The sequence below is a fragment of the Panthera tigris genome, chromosome A2, assembly GCF_018350195.1.
Source record: "Panthera tigris isolate Pti1 chromosome A2, P.tigris_Pti1_mat1.1, whole genome shotgun sequence".
NCBI classification, from domain to species: domain Eukaryota; kingdom Metazoa; phylum Chordata; class Mammalia; order Carnivora; family Felidae; genus Panthera; species Panthera tigris.
Window position 1 is genome coordinate 78,455,415 of NC_056661.1, and position 18,415 is coordinate 78,473,829.

General features: G+C 41.4%; 1 protein-coding gene across 10 annotated transcripts in view; it reads left to right on the forward strand.

The window, feature by feature from the left end:
• PUS7 (pseudouridine synthase 7) overlaps positions 1–18,415 on the forward strand; it is a 76,171-nt gene that overhangs the window by 27,452 nt on the left and 30,304 nt on the right. For all 10 annotated transcript variants that reach the window (XM_042964671.1, XM_042964628.1, XM_042964635.1 and 7 more), the window contains 5 exons: positions 5,628–6,060; positions 8,008–8,092; positions 8,269–8,370; positions 10,549–10,693; positions 16,941–17,052. In XM_042964671.1, coding sequence (XP_042820605.1) covers positions 5,660–6,060; positions 8,008–8,092; positions 8,269–8,370; positions 10,549–10,693; positions 16,941–17,052 — 845 coding nt within the window. In that variant the 5' untranslated portion in view covers positions 5,628–5,659. The remainder of the gene's footprint in view (positions 1–5,627; positions 6,061–8,007; positions 8,093–8,268; positions 8,371–10,548; positions 10,694–16,940; positions 17,053–18,415) is intronic.

Below are 18,415 nucleotides of genomic sequence, written 5' to 3' on the forward strand. Positions count from 1 at the left end.
TACGTTTTGTCCCGCTCCCTGTTTTTTATATTATTTTTGCTTCCCTTCCCTTATGTTCATCTGTTTTGTATCTTAAAGTCCTCATATGAGTGAAGTCATATATTTGTCTTTCACTGACTAACAAATTTCACTTAGCATAATACCCTCTGGTTCCATCCACGTAGTTGCAAATGGCAAGATTTCATTCTTTTTGATTGCTGAGTAATACTCCATTGTATATATATACCACATCTTCTTTGTCCATTCATCCATCGAGGGACATTTGGGCTCTTTCCATACTTGGGCTATTGTCAATAGTGCTGCTATAAGCATTGGGGTGCATGTGCCCCTTAGAAACAGCACACCTGTATCCCTTGGATAAATACCTAGTAGTGCAATTGCTGGGTCGTAGGGTAGTTCCATTTTCAATTTTTTGAGGAACCTCCACACTGTTTTCTAGAGTGGCTGCACCAGTTTGCATTCCCACCAACAGTATACAAGAGATCCTCTTTCTGTGCATCCTCACAAACATCTGTTGTTGCCTGAGTTGTTAATATTAGCCATTCTGACAGGTATGAAGTGGTATCTCATTGTGGTTTTTTAAATTTATTTTTAATTTTTTTTAACGTTTATTCATTTTTTGAGAAACAGAGTGTGAGTGGGGGAGGAGCAGAGAGAGAGGGAGACAGAATCTGAAGCAAGCTCCAGGCTCTGAATTGACAGCACAGAGCCCAAAGCGGGGCTTGAACTCACAAACCATGAGATCATGACCTGAGCTGAAGTCAGACGCTTAACCCACTGAGTCACCCAGGCACCCCTCTCATTGTGGTTTTGATTTGTATTTCCCTGATGATGAGTGATGTTGAGCATTTTTTCATGTGTCAGTTGGCCATCTGGATGTCTTTGGAGAAGTGTCTATTCATGTCTTTTGCCCATTTCTTCACTGGATTACTTGTTTTTTAGGTATTGAGTTTGATAAGTTCTTTATAGATTTTGGATGCTAATCCTTTTTGTGATATGTCATTTGCAAATATCTTCTCCCATTCCGTCGGTTGCCTTTTAGTTTTACTGATTATTTCCTTCATTGTGCAAAAGCTTTTTATTTTGATGAGGTCCCAATAGTTCATTTTTGCTTTTGTTTCCCTTGCCTCCGGAGACATGTGGAGTAAGAAGTTGCTACAGCCATCAAATACTTTTCTAAATGCTTTTTTTATTTTTGTTTTTCTTTCTTTTTTTTTTTTAAATTTTTTTTTTTAACATTTATTTATTTTTAAGACAGAGAGAGACAGAGCATGAACGGGGGAGGGGCAGAGAGAGAGGGAGACAGAATCGGAAGCAGGCTCCAGGCTCTGAGCCATCAGCCCAGAGCCTGACGCGGGGCTCGAACTCACGGACCATGAGATCGTGACCTGAGCCGAAGTCGGATGCTCAACCGACTGAGCCACCCAGGAGCCCCTCTAAATGCTTTTTTTAAATAGTTGACTTGTTTGAAGAAGGATCCACTCGTTGCATTTCTTTGTAGGTTTATATGTAAGTTCCCCTCCCTCTTTTTCCCCTTGCTTTTTATTAGTTGAGGGAACTGTCTTTGTCCTGGTAGAGTTTCCCACATTCAGAATGTTGCTGATTGCTTCCCCATGGTGGTGGTTAACATCTTCTGTCTGTGTGCTGTTGAAACTACCAATTAGACATAGAGTTTCAGTCAGAATACTTCACAGCATGTGCTTTCAGGGACGTGCAGTGTCTGCCTGTCATGTATGTTAGTGGGCCATTCGTGGTGCTTGTCCAGGTCCACTATTTCATTAGGCATTTGCTACTTAGTGTGACTTTGATCTCTACAGGTGGGGAACAGTTTCAGCACCTGTTCCAAGAAATCTACAAAATGTCTATAGAAGGCTGTTATACCACTCTGAATTCTGCGGCATGTATAAAAGAAATAATGTCCTCAAAAAATCTGCAGACTTCTTGAGGGGGGAAGGGGACTAGCTTATTTTGTTCCTACTATATCTAACCAGGATGTAGTGTTTATCATTTCATTTAAAATTCGCGGCAGTCTTGTGATACACATGTCATTCCCATTCTACAGATGAAGAACAGGGGCTTGGAGAAATTAATTTACTTCGACGGACAGCTAGAAAATGGCAGGAGAAAAGTATGGTACCCAGGTGCCCACATTGTAGTGCAGATGAAGGGAGGTAAAATGGGAAGACGGAGTTAGTAGAGAGGAAGGCACAGCAGTCAGGACTCATGGCCTTCAGATGAGCCTTGAAGGACTGATGAGGCCAGGGGTGATCTTAGACAGGTGTGGAGGACTTCCCATTGGAGAGAGCTCATGAGCAGTCAGACTGGAAGCAGGAACTCATTGGGACCCTGGGCCTGAGTTGTTGCAGGTGTGTGGAAGATAATGGTACAGGTTGCTGGATGATGGGCAGTGTCAAAGCAGGATGGAGCAGACATTTCTTCAGAGGAAGTAATTGATGTGGCTTATGACCATCAGTTGTTAAAAAGGAGCTTGATGAATTCTCTGCATTCTGGGAAGGAGGTAGACATGTGCTGACAGCAAAGTCCCTGAGCCACGATACTGATGTGGTTGTCATTGGCTCTGCTTTCCTCCCTGCTGAGAGTTCAGGCGTGGAAAGGTATCAGGATCTCCTAGTGGACCCTGGCATGCCAGCTGGGACGCCATTGCACGTTTGGGGTTGAGAGTATGTGTAACACAATGTAGTGACTGGCTTCCGGATGTTCCCAGGTATCTGTGACACCTCAGGACCATAAGTGGGCTTGTCTTCCTACTCCCTGCTTCTCTTCTGGGGTTCCGTGTCAGGAAGAGCTCCCCTGTCCTCTGAGATCCCTAAGGCAGAACACCTGAGTCATCCTAGGGTATTTCCTCTTTTTGCCCACATTTGTCATACAGTCCTGTTCCCACCACCTCCTAAATGTCCCTGAATCCAAACTTTGTTTCTGTCATCCTTGTCTCAGTCTTAGATCATGTTATACTAATTTCTTGACTCAATTTCGGTCATACCCTCTTTTTTAAGTTTTATTTTTTTTAGTGATCTCTACACCCAATGTGGGGTTCAAATTCACAGCCCCGAGATCAAGAGTCGTGCACTCTTCCAACTGAGACAGCCAAGTGACCCTCAGCTATACCCTCTCAGCGAATCTTCTATCTAACCCCTGTTTCTCTTCAAAGAGGCACTGCGACACCTTTCTAACTCATGAGTCTAGAGGTGGTTTGGTTTTCAGGATGGAATCCCCTCCATTCTGCAGGTCTAGCATCTGCCCACTCGCTAGCTTTACCTCCAGACTCGCTCGTTGTGTGTTTTACCCTATTTGGGCTCCCACGCCTCTGCACATGCCCGACCATCCCCCCAAACAGCCTCCTCCCCGCGTTCCGCGACCTCACCCGCTTCTCACAGCCGGGCTCAGGTGTTCGTTTCTGGTCTGCCATAAGGAAAGGTGTCTTCTCTGACACCCTCACCGGCAGTGCCCTCTGAGGTCTTTGTTCCTGTAGTCCCTGAGTGACCTGTGCCCTTTGTGTCTCCCACATTGGCGCGCAGGCTCTGTGAGGGCAGCCTTGTTGATAGAAAGTGAGCATGAATAGCACCAGCATTTCATAAACCATTCTTTTTCTTACTTGACCTTGCTTAGAACAAATAGAGAATAAATGCTTTCCTAATTGAATTAGAGGTAATTTTTGTATAGTTGTGGTCTACTTCTGTTCCAGATTCTTGGTTTCTTCCATTTTCTTTATTTAATTTTTTTGTCTTTCAAAGGAAATTGGTTTTACTGGCATCTTTCTGTACCTTTTCTCCCATTTTTTTTGTAGTCATCATTCCTGTTTCTTTCGTTTTGTGCATGTATTTGCATTCTTCTTTACTTTTTCTTTCCATTCTAGATTGTTGACAGTGAGCCAAGATCAAATGTGGATTTTTTTTTTAAGTCATCTCTAGATGGGCCTGAAACTGATGACCCCAAGATCAAGAGAGTCACGTGCTCCACTGACTGAGCCAGCCAGGCACCCTTCAAATGTGGATTCTTAAACTTTAGCTCATTGTTGTTATTATTCTGTTGTAGATGCTTCTGTAGTTGGGTTTCTTGTTAACTAGGCTTCGGAGAACCTTAGAATGTTAGTTTTCTGCTCATTTATGTTCTTTATGAGTATGCTTAGTAAGTTCATTAGCATTTTAATTATAACACCTCCGTATATAATTAATGTAGGAAAACTTTTATCCTTAATTTACCAAGAGCACCAAGTAAGGTCAAATTAGATAGATGTATTTATTTTGACTGCCACATGTTACCCCTCTGGCAAGCCGCCCAGTCCTGGGAGGTGTGTATGGCTTCTTAGACTTTCCCTCATTACATTGTGTGTGGGTTGCTTACATGATAGTCTGTATTGTTTAAATTGTGGCAAAATGCACATAACATGTGGCATCATCTCCACTTTTAAGCATACAGTTCAGTAGCGTTAAGTACATTCATACTGTAGTGGAACCAATATGCAGAACTCTTTCTAATCTTGCAAAACTGAAACTTTATAACCCATTAAGCAACTTCACATCCCCCTTGCTTTTTTTTTTTTAATATGATACTAGTATGCGTTCCTGTCAATAAGTGTATTTATGCACTATTTTTTTTTTTTTAAACGTTTATTTTTGAGACAGAGACAGAGCATGAACGGGGGAGGGTCAGAGAGAGAGGGAGACACAGAATCTGAAACAGGCTCCAGGCTCTGAGCGGTCAGCACAGAGCCCGACGCGGGGCCCGAACTCACGGACTGTGAGATCGTGACCTGAGCCGAAGTCGGCTGCTCAACCGACTGAGCCACCCAGGCGCCCCTGCACTATTTTTATTTAATCAGGTTTTGTTTTTTTTTTTAAAGAATAATCTACATGAAACAAAGTTCAAGTGATCAACTACGGTATTCACTAAAACCAGCACGTCTCCCTGCTGTGCCCAGCCACCCATATTCTGTGCTAGAAGAAACCATCCTTCCCAGCTTCTGTTCGTATTGTTTCATTGTATTGTTTAATTTACAGACGCAGGCATCATTTTTCTGTTTTTTGTTAATGTAAAAGTACTGAAATGAGTATCCTTAAACCTAAAATTGTAAGCACTTCAGTTATTTTAAGATACACCCTGGGGGCGCCTGGGTGGCTCAGTCGGTTGGGCGTCCGACTTCAGCTCAGGTCACGATCTCGCGGTCCATGAGTTCGAGCCCCGCGTCGGGCTCTGGGCTGATGGCTCAGAGCCTGGAGCCTGCTTCCGATTCTGTGTCTCCCTCTCTCTCTGCCCCCCCCCCACCCCATTCATGCTCTGTCTCTCTCTGTCTCAAGAATAAATAAAACGTTAAAAAATAAATAAATAAATAAATAAATAAATAAATAAAAGATACACCCTGAAAGTAGTATTTCTGGGTCAAAGGGCATACATTTTTTAAAGTTTTTTTTTGAGGCATACTCTCAAATTCTATGCAGAAGTGTTGTGCCATTTTTCTATGCCACCAAATATATACACCAGCATCAGGAAAAATTATTTTAATAGATGAGTTTTAGAACCCTAGGAACAAAGTTAACTGTGCCTCTGTTTGCTGAAACCCACTTTAAGGAACTGATTGTTACTTCCTACGCTCTCTTCCTTCCTAAAAGGTTCTCTTAAATGTTTTCTTGGAGCCTTAAACATGGAGATGACAGAAGTGACTGGTGTGTCGCTGAAACGTGGGTCTGTTGCTGTTGAAGACAATGACAGGGTGGCCCCAGCTGAGGAGGCAAAAAGACAGAAGATCTTGGACCATTGTCTGACCAAAAGTCAGAGTGAGCTGGAGCATGTCTCTCCACCCAGTGGGGTCAACGTGCCTGAGCCACCTGAGGCTGTGAGTGCCAGAGAGGGTACAAAGAATTCTGATGTGCAGTTGGAAGAAGAGGAAGAGGAGGAGGAAGATGGCCTCTCTGAGGAGGGTGAGGAGGAGGAGGAAGCTGAGAGTTTTGCAGACATGATGAAGCACGGCCTCACTGAACTTGACGTTGGCATCACCAAGTTTGTAAGTTCTCATCAGGGATTCTCAGGCATCTTGAAAGAAAGGTATGTTTCACTTACATGTAAAGTTATTTTTGTTCTATTTGTTTTTCTGGTTTTTTGTTTTTTATTTACTTAAATTATAGTTAACATACAGTATGGTATTGGTTTCAGGAGTAGAATTCAGTGATTCATCACTTACATACAACACCCAGTGCTCATTGTAACAAGTGCCCTCCTTATACCCTTCACCCATCTAGCCCACCCCTCCACCCACCTCCCTCCATCAGTCCTCAGTTCTCTATCATGAAGAGTCTCTTGTGGTTTGTTTCCCTCTCTTCTCTCCCCCCACTCTTTTGTTCTTTTGTTTTGTGTCTTAAATTCCACATAGGAGTGAAATCATATGGTATTTGCCTTTCTCTGGTTGATTTATTTTGCTTAGTGTAATACATTGTAGCTCCATCCACAGTGTATTGTCATTGGAAATGGCAAGATTTCATTCTTTTTGATGGCTAAGTAATATTCTCTTGTGTATATCTACCACATCTTCTGTAAATGTTCTTCAGTCAATGGACATTGGGCTCTCTCCATAATTTGGCATTCTATTTGTTCTTTAGAAAGAAATTAGCAAGGGGGGCGACTGGGTGGCTCACTTGGTTAAGTGTCTGACTTTGGCTCAGGTCATGATCTCACAGTTTGTGGGTTTGAGCCCCGCATCGGGCTCTGTGCTGACAGCTCGGAGCCTAGAACCTACTTCGGATTCTGTGTCTCTACCCCCCCTCTCCTGCCCCCCGCGTCTCCATCACCAATATGTTCTATTTAACTTTCTGTCCCCAAGAATGGTTTATTGACGATCACAAAGGAATAGGATGGAGGAGAGCTGTCTAAATGAGCAGATGAAGCCATTTCAAGATCAAATGAGTAAATAAAAAATAATTTTTGTGTCAAGCCTTGCTAATATGTAAATGAGTGCTGTTCACTTCTTTAAAATAAATTATTTTAAATGGTTTTAAGTTTTCTCTTGAATTGGTCTTAAAATCTTAAATCCTTAACTCTTCCACCTGAATGTGCCACATCTACAGTAGAAAGAAGGTAGTCTTTGGAGCCAGAAGGATCTGGGTATGAATCTAGACTAGTTACATAGTATCCTTATTCAAAAAATGGTTCCTAATACTACCTTGTGGTTTTTGAGAAGGTTTTAAATAATGTGTGTAGAATATTTAGCATAAAGGCAAGCTTCAGGTTGGTTCATAGTAGATATACTGGGTTGTGATATATATTTTTTAATGTTTATATTGGGGGGGAGGGGCAGGGAGAGGGTGGGCAGATAATCCGAAGCAACCCTGTACTGTCAGTGCAAAGCACCAGGCTTGAACTCACAAACCTGAGCCAAAGTCTGCTTCTCAACTGACTTGACTGAGTCACCCAAGCGCCCCAACGGGGTTCTGATTCAATTAACCATGCCGTAGTTTATGATTCACCTTAGTATGGACTGTTTATATAATCAATAGGGTAATAAGCTTTGATTTATGCAATTCTCTGAAAGAACATTCTAAAGCTCAGAGGGTCTTTACGTTCTGTGTGAAGAATGCAAGCTGTGGCGTAGCATTCTTTAAGAAACCAGAAAAAAAAAAACTGCACATGAACTTAGTAATGAAGAATTAAAAAAAAAAAAAAAATTCCTGTTTTGGGGCTCCTGGATGGCTTAGTCACTTAAGCATCTGACCCTTGGTTTCAGTTCAGGTCATGATCCCAGGGTTGTGGGGTCAAGCTCCACGTAGCAATTCTCTCTCTCTCTCTCTCTCTCTCTCCCCCCCCCCTTCCCTCTACCTCTCCCCCCCACCCCCATCTGCCCCCTCCCCTGCTCGCAAGTATGCTGTCTCAAAAAAAAACCCCAAAATTAAAAAAAAAATTTTCATGTAACCATGAAGCTTAATGTTGATAAACTTCCTCCTAAAATTAATCAGAAGCAAAATGTTAATGCTTTGAAAGTTTGTGTTTTCTTTTCATCAGATACTCCGACTTTGTTGTTCATGAAATAGGAAAAGACGGACGCATCAGCCATTTGGATGACTTGTCTGTCCCCGTGGATGAGGAGGTAAGAGCAGTTCTCTGACAAGCCACTTTGCCTATAAAATAGCACTTCCGAAAGATCCAGAACTATAGAACTCTAACAGCATTGACTTAGCATTTCCGAGAGATCCAGAACTATAGAGCTGTAACAGCTTTGAGTTCTGTGTGTGACTCACTGGGAGTTTCATTGTTATTTTCAAGGATCCATCGGAAGACGTATTTACGGTTTTGACAGCTGAAGAAAAGCATCGTTTAGAAGAGCTCCAGCTTTTTAAAAATAAGGAAACTAGTGTTGCCATCGAGGTAAATAGCACAAAAACATACATTTCAGGATTTTCATTGCTTCTTTTTGAGTAAAGTCTATAAGCATCTATTAGAAAAATTACAGTAGTTGACGAAATGAAGACTTTGCCCTATTTGATGTAAAAGAGCATTACCCTAAAAATGTTTTGATCAGTGGCAAATAACCAGTATCCAGACATACTATAGCAAAAAAATGTTATGTCGTAAGAAAATTTTATATGACCACAAGTCAACAAAGAAATGCGTTGTTCCACAGGGCACCTGGGTGGCTCAGTCAGTTAAGTGTGCAACTTCAGCTCAGGTCATGATCTTGCGGTCCATGAGTTCAAGCCCCGTGTTGGGCTCTGTGCCAACAGCTCAGAGCCTGGAGCCTGCTTCAGATTCTTTGACTGTCTGTCTGTCTGTCTTTTTCTCTCTCAAAAATAAATATTAAAAAAAAAAAAAAAAGAAAGAAAGAAAGAAATGTGTTGTTCAGACCACAAAGTGACTATTCTGTCACAGTGTCTGTAGCCAAAGGACTGCCACCATCTAACGGATGTGTGGCCTAATAGGGAGGCCCTGGCCCTGGCTCTCCCTCTAGCAGCCTCTGGCTGTCAAGTGGGTCTTGGAGGGAGAGGAGTTGGGAAAGAAGTAAGGGAACATTTCTTTGCTCAACTTGACTCAGCTTCTGCTATTGAAGAAAAGGAGAACTCAGCTACTAAATGGGCTAGTAGATGTTTTTTCAAAAGCTTTTGTTAGGAAAATTTTATTCTTCTGAGTGATGTCCAGTAGAATTATGTGAGCCATGTTTGTAATTTTAAATCTTGTAGAAACTTAAACAGGTGCAGAAACAGGTGAAATTAGAAGCGACTAAGGGTGGTTCAGTCCCACCAACTGTGAGATCATGACCTGAGGCGACATCGAGAGTCAGATGCTTAACTAACTGAGCCATCCAGGTGTCCCCCGACATTTGTTTAAGTGCAATAAATTAAATAGAAAATAACTGTGTATTATACGCATTAAGGATAAATATTATTTTGTAAGATTTTTTAGATTTTTAAAAAATGTATTATTTTGAGATCGAGAGCATGAGCAGGGGAGGGGCAAAGAGAGGATCTGAAGCAGGCTCTGTGCTGTCAGCATGTAGCCTGATGCAGGGCTCAAACTCATGAACCGTGAGATCATGACCTGAGCCAGAATGAAGAGTCAGATGCTTAATGACTGAGCCACCCCGGTACCCCTCTAGATTTTTAGTAAGGCAGGTGCATGTATATATTTCTGACTGTTGACTCCAGATGTGAAATGTATTTCTTAGTGTGAGACACATTCAAAAATTGAGCAACAGTTCCTTACATAATAAGTTTACATTTTTTGATGTTGATTTTTTTTTATTACGAACAAATATATGAGAACACCATTATAAAATAATCCAGTATGGAATAAGATTCATTGTGAGGCAGTGTAGATTGGACTATTCAAGGGAGTTGAGTTTCTGATATCCTGAAAGGCACAACTTGCCTCCATTTCCATCTGTGAGCCCTGAGGTGTTCGCCCAGCAGAGTCCCTGAGCAGGGGTATGTGTGATGGGTGGCTCTGGAGTCACAGCCTGGACTGTACACGTGGCTCTGCTGCCCTCCAGCTGTACGACCTTAGGTCCTTCTCTTAACCTCGTTTTCCTGATCTCCAAGTGGGTATACTGGTAGCATGGTAGGGAGATGATAAGGATTAACTAAGACAGTGACTCTGAAGTTCCTGGTATAGTGCCTGGCAGAGAGTCATGCCCCATAAACAGGCTCTTAAGATGTGCGGTATGATGAAGCTCTAAAAGATTGTTGAAGGGGCGCCTGGGTGGCTCAGTCGGTTAAGCATCCGACTTCGGCTCAGGTCATGATCTCTTGGTTCGTGAGTTCGAGCCCAGCATCCGGCTCTGTGCTGACTGCTAGGAGCCTGGAGCCTACTTCGGATTCTGTGTCTCCCTTTCTTTCTCAGCCCTCCCCACCTTGCACTCTATGTGTATCTCTCAAAAATAAATAAATGTTAAAAAATAATTTAAAAAAAAAAGGATTGTTGAAATCATACCCATGTACCTCTGTTACTTTGCACAGCTGATAACCTGACTAGTGATTTTACTACTTCATTAGTGTTATTTCCCCATTTAATGTTTCTTCAATCAGTAGTAGCATGATTTGTTTTTAATAGGTTATTGAGGACACCAAAGAGAAAAGAACCATCATCCATCAAGCGATTAAATCTCTGTTTCCAGGATTAGAGACAAAAACAGAGGATAGAGAGGGGAAGAAATATATTGTAGCCTACCATGCAGCTGGAAAAAAGGCTCTGGCAAGTAAGTGTGTGCATGACCTGGCATTTCATCTGTCTGTTGGTCACGGGTGGCATCCTGCTTCTCGTGTTCCTTGCCTGTTCGTGTTCAAGGGCTACTTTGCTGTTATGCAGAAAAGGATATCAATCATGTCATTCCTTCAAAGAAGGTGAATAATATCACTTCAGATGCCAGCACCATCCTGCAGACTGTCTGGTTAGGGGCATTAGGTCTCTTATGTGAGTGAAGATTTGCTACATTTACAGTGGTGCCTGAGCGATAGTCGTAGCAATTTGATATGTTCCCTGAAGAGCAGAGTGGGCTCAGCGGCAATTCAAGAAGAAAATGGAAGGACGTTGCTCATTCTGTATTCTTAATGGAGGAGAGAAAGCTTTCAGATGAACAAAAAGTCCCTGTGGCACATTGCAAGAGCTGTTGCTTTACAACCCTGAGTCTCTTCTTCACTCACACATAAAAAACATGGAATACATGGCAAAGCGGCCCTCCACCCAAGCTCATCTTTCATTGTATATAATTCATTTGAAATGGGTGTGTTGTCAGTGAATTTCTTTGATATTTATGCTCTAAAAGAATTTCTACAGCCATATATGCTTGCATATAATCTTAAGAAGAATTTTTCTGCCAAATCAGCAGACATAATTCTAATGAAAATTAGAATGGGAAAAAGATAGTTCCTCACCCTCATTTCCTACCAATGATGGCTTCTATTAGTAAAGAGTCGTTTCTAGATAAATTTGTTAGAGGAATTCCAAGACTACATAACAAAAGACTTCGTGTGGTTAGTGCTTTGTGAGTATTCTCTCAGGCTAATGCTGTGAATGGATGAAGCCTTAATTGTTTATAAGTATGATTTTAGTGAAATGGGGGAGGGTATAAAAAATGGGAACAGAGATAAGTTTAGTTAGCTGTGCCTGCAAAAACTATGTAGTCAATTCGGTCAGTCTGGATAGTGACACAGGAATCAGAAATCTTGAGCAGCTGGGGAAGAGAAGGCGGACATTGGAGGTCACTTCCCCGGAGATACCAAAAAGAAAATGAGATGATGTGTTCTGGAACAACTGAGGGCACAGGTTGCTAATCACCTCTCAAACCACAGACAAATGGCTTGGCTACTGTGTGTTTCTCTGATGTCTGAGTCACAGTATAAGATAGTACCTTAGCATGCTTTCTTCCAGCCAGGGTTCTTCAGCAGAATTAAACCCCATGGAGAATGATTCGAGTGCCTCTTTTTGCATTCTCCCAAGCTTGGCAGATAGCTAGTAACTATTCTAGATCTGGAGGAGAGTGGGTGACTTAACTACTGCAGCATTCAGTCTTAATTGTCTCAAGGAGCCCAGGCTGAGAACGGCTGCTAGGGAAATGCCCCTTGTAGAAAGGCAGTCCCCATCGGTCAGCCACCCTCTTTCAAAGGCGAGAAGAAAAGGCAAAATCTTGCTCTGCAGACTCCTGCTTCTTGGAAATGATCTTTGTTTCTTAGAAGATGCTAGGCTTTGTGATCGGCAGGGAGGGATGTTAGGGCATTTGCAGGTCACGGTGGCCTTTCAGTTTTCCCACCCTTTCCCCTCAAGTGACTGGTGCCAGACCTCTCACGTTTTGTCTGTATCCACATTTTCTAAGCTTATGCCACACCCACCTTCTTTTTTCTTTCCCAAAGAAAAAAATTTCCTTCAGATTTTTCAGGTGAGCTGCTGAGCATGTATGACGCAAACCACCCTTCTCCATTGCCTTTACACATCTTCAGTAAAATATGAATTTCCCAGTTTAAAAAGAATCACAAAACCAGGTCACATTGGATCGTCACTTGCAAAGAGATCTAAACCTTTTGGGCTTGAGATGTGGCATTTGGTCAAAGATAGACTAGATGTCTGAACTGTTGTCTCCCACCCCCTCCTAGACCCAGGCACTGGAGAGCCTGCGTTCACCTCTTGCAGCTCTAGCTCCAGCTCCCTCCCAGCGAGAGTACCTTGTTAGTTAAATACCATTGGAAAAGTAGAGAGAGCTAGGATCCAGAGACTGTTCTTGCTTCTGTAGACAGAATCCAGTGCCAATGACAGCTTGTCTTCTTGGGCTGCCTTGCCTAGCATTTGAACGATTACCTTTTACTTATTTTTATAAATTTATTTTTTTATTTTGAGAAAGAGAACGCTAACAGAGGAGGGGCAGAGAGAGAAGGAGAGAGAGAATCCCAGTGTGGGGTTTGAGGTTCATGAGGTCATGACCTGAACCAAAATCGGGGGTTGGATGCTTAACCGACTGAGCCACCCAGGTGCCCCTGAATGAATTAGCTTTTAAAGCTTCATTGCAAAGATAAGTTTATAGTGTTTTTAGCACTCCTTTCCTACCACACCCTGATATAAATTGTTACATGCATTATCTAGCAGATTTGCAATATTCTTACCTAAACTCTTCTCATCTAGAGCCATGCATCCTAAAACATGGGCATGGTGGATTCTAAATCATGGTGCGCAAACACTACAAATTACCAGCTGTTTTAACTCAGATGTTATTTTGTTTGTTAATCCAGTCAGATAGATAGGGCCCTATCTAAGTATAGTTTGATTCACCTACCAAAGCATACTTATGGTATTTTTCTGAAAGTATAATTATTATAAATCATTAATCAGGGAAATTAATTTATATTTTGAGAAGCATAGTATATATTCCAGATGCCTCTAAGAACTTCTTTTCAAAGGCTTAAGTAAAAGAAAAAGGAAAAATCCGCCACATGATATATAGAGGTTCTCCATACTTAGGGAAATGAATGGTTCCCAGCAGGGATACTGGATCAAGAGGCAGGCAGGACTTGTGCTCACCTGATGCAGGACTTGAACTCATGAACTGTGAGTGAGATCATTACCTGAGCCGAAGTCAGATGCTTACCGACTGAGCCACCCAAGCACCCAGGTTTGACTTTTAAAATGGAAGAGCTGTGGGCATATCGGTATCCTGAAGGGATAGAGCCAGGGGGGAGTGGGCAGGCAGAAATCATGTTAGGAGAGTAGTAGTGGGTGGAGCAGGGTCCTGAGGGTGCTGGCAAGGTCAGTGAGCAGGGGTGCAGTCGTGGAAATGGCCTCGAATAAGGAGGAAAGAATGTTCTGCAGGCTACCCCATACGGTCATCTTTCTCAAACTACATTTTTTCCTTCCTTATTCATGAGGATCTCGGCTCAGTACATGAATCTTCCTGAATATGGTTTCTTCTGCTGTTGGTTTCTATTTCTGCTGTACTGATGCTGCTGTATCAGACCATCAGAAGGTTGCTTCCAGTGATCTCAGCCTGAGAATTTTTTGCATTCACATTTTAAATCAGAATGTCTTGAAAAAAAGTCTCAAAGTTATTTTAAATTCTCTTCAATTACAAAGCTACTCATATCCTACTTAGAGTTCTAAGGATTCAGAGTTGAGAAAGTCAAATTGCTCAAAATAAGTTGAGACTCGTTGATTTTTCTGTTATTCAAAATATTCCCAGTTAATTAATACATATGCTTGCTATTTTGTATCCTGAGTACACTTAGAAAAAGAACCTTTGTATCTGCTTTAGACAGAGGAGATAATTGTATGCATGCTCAGTGCTTGGTTTCGCTAATAAAAGATGCATGTGTGTGAGCCAAAACTCATACTCAGTTGTCATGGTCTCCCTCAAGGTGTAATAGCGTTTAGCTTTTTCACCTTGTGGCTTCATTTATTTCTCACCATTATAGTTGGTTGTGAATGCTCTGAAGGGGTTATTAAAGGAAAGTATAGCTTGCACTTCATCAATTTTTATCACAAGTTTTTACTAACTTTTTATTACGGACATTTTCAGACGGGTGCACAAAGTAGTATTGAACCACTGTACTCCCATCACCCATCTTCAGGATTGACATTCTGTTGTTTTTCTGTGATCTTCTCCTCCCGCTTATTTTTTCTTGTGGAATGTTTTAAAGAAAATTCTACATAGCACTTCATTTCACTTATCAGTATTTCAGTATGTATTTAGCAGCTAAGGCCTAAAACCCCATACCAGTATCACATCCAACATAAGGAACAATAATTTCTTAATATCTAATACTCAGGGCACAGTTTTTCCCTGTCTCAAAAATGTCTTTTACATACAGGTTACTTGTCAAATAATGATAGAAACAAGTTCCGAACATTTCATTCAATAGATAAGTCTCTTAAGTCATCTCAAATCCCTTTTAATTTATCAGTTCTGGAGAACTGTAATGATTTTTTTCAAGTAAAGTTGTTGTACCTGACTGCAGGAAACTCATAAAACCCAGAAAAACACAAAGCAGTAATTACGTAGGTAATCTTAAAAATAATCTTAGGTAGTACTCTGTGAAAACAAGTCTCTAAATGTGGAAGCATTTTGTATTCAGTCTTTTTTTAAGTTCTTATTTAAATTGCAGTGTGTTGACATAAGAGTGTAATACTAGTTTCAGGTGTATGGTGTATTGTATTCAGTATTAAACCTTTTGCTACATCCCGCGGGTACAGACAGTGTACCCATGCAACTTTGAGGACGCACTGACATGTCATTGTGAGGAGGTTGAGACAGGGAGGCTTGTCCCTGTAGGTGAGTTTTCTCCTCGTTCACCATGTGCCTCTGAGACATTCCATTGTTCGTGTCTGAATGGCTGTTAACCCACCACATGACTAGCAGGTGCCGTAGCAGTCCTCGGTAACCTGTCCATGCGATCATTTGCATGTTCACCTCTTAAGCACTTTAACGTTATTCTGAATTAAACATTGCTCTCTTGTGCTCTTTATGCTGTGCATTTGGACAGAGGTCAGAACTGCAGCAGGTAAGAGCGGTTGGTGTTTCATGTAGATAAAATGAAATGCCAATGATTTTTCTCCCAAGTGCTAAGTATAGACAGTTTTATTTCACTGTAGTGAGCTGGAAGGAAAGCCAAAAATAATACTCTTATTCACAATCTTCTGAGGATGAGTTGTGAGGAATTCACACCAAGAGCCAAAGAAATCCTTTTTTTCTCCAAGACAGAAAAGACTCACGTTCATATTTATCAGAAAGGAAAAGCCAATTGCCAAGCATACGTGCTGTGGCAGTTTTCCGAGATGATTTATTGGTTCATTTGTTCTTTACATTGTAGCATAAATCACTGGCCTATCGAGAATGCTTTTTGCCTTGACAAAGCCAGGTGTCTTAGCAACTTCAGTGCCAGGAGTTTCTTATCTCTGTGAAGAGGAAGGATTCATGAGTTCATGCTAAAGGATTATTTTAGGGACAAAGACAAGGGAACATTTTTAAGAGAAGACGACTCTTAAGGATTGTATGAAGTATTTTTCCACAGTTGTTCTTTCATGGAGCTACAGAAATCAAGTGAATTAGATGTGTTCAAGTAACAGTGGCAGCTGTGTGTTGCTCCAGACCCATGAGTCTTATTGTACAGCGTCTGAAAGTGTGATTGTGGCTTACATATTTTCTCCCAAATGTGTTGATTTTTCAAAATCAAAGTTTAAATCCTAATATTTTTTTAAAAATCTGTCTCTACATTACAGTATAGTTAAAATGTTCGTTTAAAAGAATGCTTTTAAAAGTTCTCCGAAGTCTGGACAGATTTGCCAGTGTTCAGAAAGTTGAACAATCAAACTAACTGTAGTTCAGAAGTTAACGTTTAACTTGGCTTAATTTTTAGTTTCCTTTTCTCCAAGAATAATGACCCATTTTGTTTTGAATGGCAGCTGCTTGCTCTGTCAGGTAAACATTTGTAAACCAACTAGTATTAACTAAACTTTTGTGACCGAAGTAGCCTTTGGAAAATTCAAACCCGTCACTGTGGCAACTTTCACAGACTTTATCCCCGTCCCTGTGGAGGCATCCAACCGGGGTGTGTGAACACCTGGCCGAGGATACAAAGCAAGGTGTATAGATGCCAACTGGAGTGCTGTTTCCCTCTGGACTGTGTGTGTTCTAGAAGGCCAGTACCCACTCAGAAGCCATCGGGGGAACAGTGGACCTCTCTGTTTCTCTGTGTGAGGACCGCTGTTTAGTCTCACTCATTTATCACACAACCTGCATTTCAGCTTTTGAGTGTAAATATGGACAATGTTGCGTACCCAATCACAGGAAGTATAATTCCTATAGTCTGCACAACTGTAACCATTTAACCCGTATTTCTTGTCAGACTAGATCTGATTTCTCACTCAGAGGTTCTCTGGTGAAAAATGAGCTTGTAGGTTTCATAAGAAAAAACTTAGATTCTTTTATTATGGTATATATAACATTTAATTTTTTTGTTTTTAAGATCCAAGAAAACATTCTTGGCCAAAATCTAGGGGAAGTTACTGCCACTTTGTACTCTACAAGGAAAACAAAGACACCATGGATGCTATTAACGTACTGTCTAAATATTTACGGTTAGTATCTTGTTCTTGTGCCCATACAAAATCCTCTTTGCACGCTAATGAAAAAGGAGTGGGAAAACAGGCAAGTGGATAGCAAATGTGTCTCCCAATTATAGTTTCCTTAGATAGTAGGTGAATTGTTCTAACTTCCTTGCTTATTGCCAATGATCCGAGGTGGAAATTCTTTAAGTAAGTAGTTCACGTAGAGCTGAGAGTTACCAGTCTGTCCAGCTGAAAGTAAAAATTAACCTGCTCCCCCGGAAGCCCATGCTTCAATGTGTTTGCTGGGATTTGCTTTACTAGACTGTAAACTCTTAATTCTTGGAGATTGACTAGATTGAAAACCTGAGACCAGTCAGATTTTCTCATAGGAGTGCAAATATAGCAGAGATGGAGTCTCTGAGGATGGGCCCGGTGCCGAAGAATTTTTCTTCCATCATGGATACAGACACTGCAGCAAATCTGTGTGCAATGGAAATTTACTTTCTGATATATAGTAAACCCAGTTTAAACATGGTACACAGTGTGATACTTTGCTGTGGCTGCCATAACAAAATATCACAGACTGGTGGCTTAAGTAACAAACAAATTTTCTCACAGCTCTGGAGACTAGAAGTCCCAAGACTTGTTTTTTTTCTGAGGCCTCTTCTTGGCCTACAGATGGCCACCGGCTCTCCATGTCCTGCCATGGTCTTCCCTCTGTGTGCATGTGTCCCTGGCATCTATGTGGTCAAATTTTCCCTTCTTTTTAGAACACCAGTCAGCTCGGAAGGCCCACCCTAAACTGGCCTCATTTTAACTTAACCCCCTCTTGAAAGGCCCTATCTCCAAATACAGTTACTGTTCTAAGGTAGTGGGGGTCAGGGCTTCCACATATGGATTTGGGGGGAAAGATCATTCAGCCTGTAGGACGCAGTACTCTGTAAGTAACATTTTATTTTACTCCAGTTGTTAGCTGTCTGGGAGAGAGTCAGTGGTACCTATCTGTACCTGAGCCTGGGAGAATAGACCACTGGGGAGGGAGTTCCTCTCAGATCTGCAGTTGGGGAGTGCACAGAGTTCAAGAAATTTTTCCTGTGGTTTTCCTTCTCACGTGGAACGGTTTCTGTAGAATACTTCTTAGTTAACGTAGTTACTTACACTTTTACATCAAAACTATTCCTACCCCTATTTTAGCATTTGGCTTTCTTAATGCAAAGAAATAGCATGTGTTTTTGGAAACTTCACATTATTATTAACTTTTTAAAAACTGAAGATGTAAAATTTTCAGAGTGGTATGTTGTCAGAAATGAGTTTCTCTTTACCTTCACAGGTGTGTAATCTAATGAACAGCCTGCAATCAGTAGGAAATGCATTGTTTCCTTTGTGGTTACTG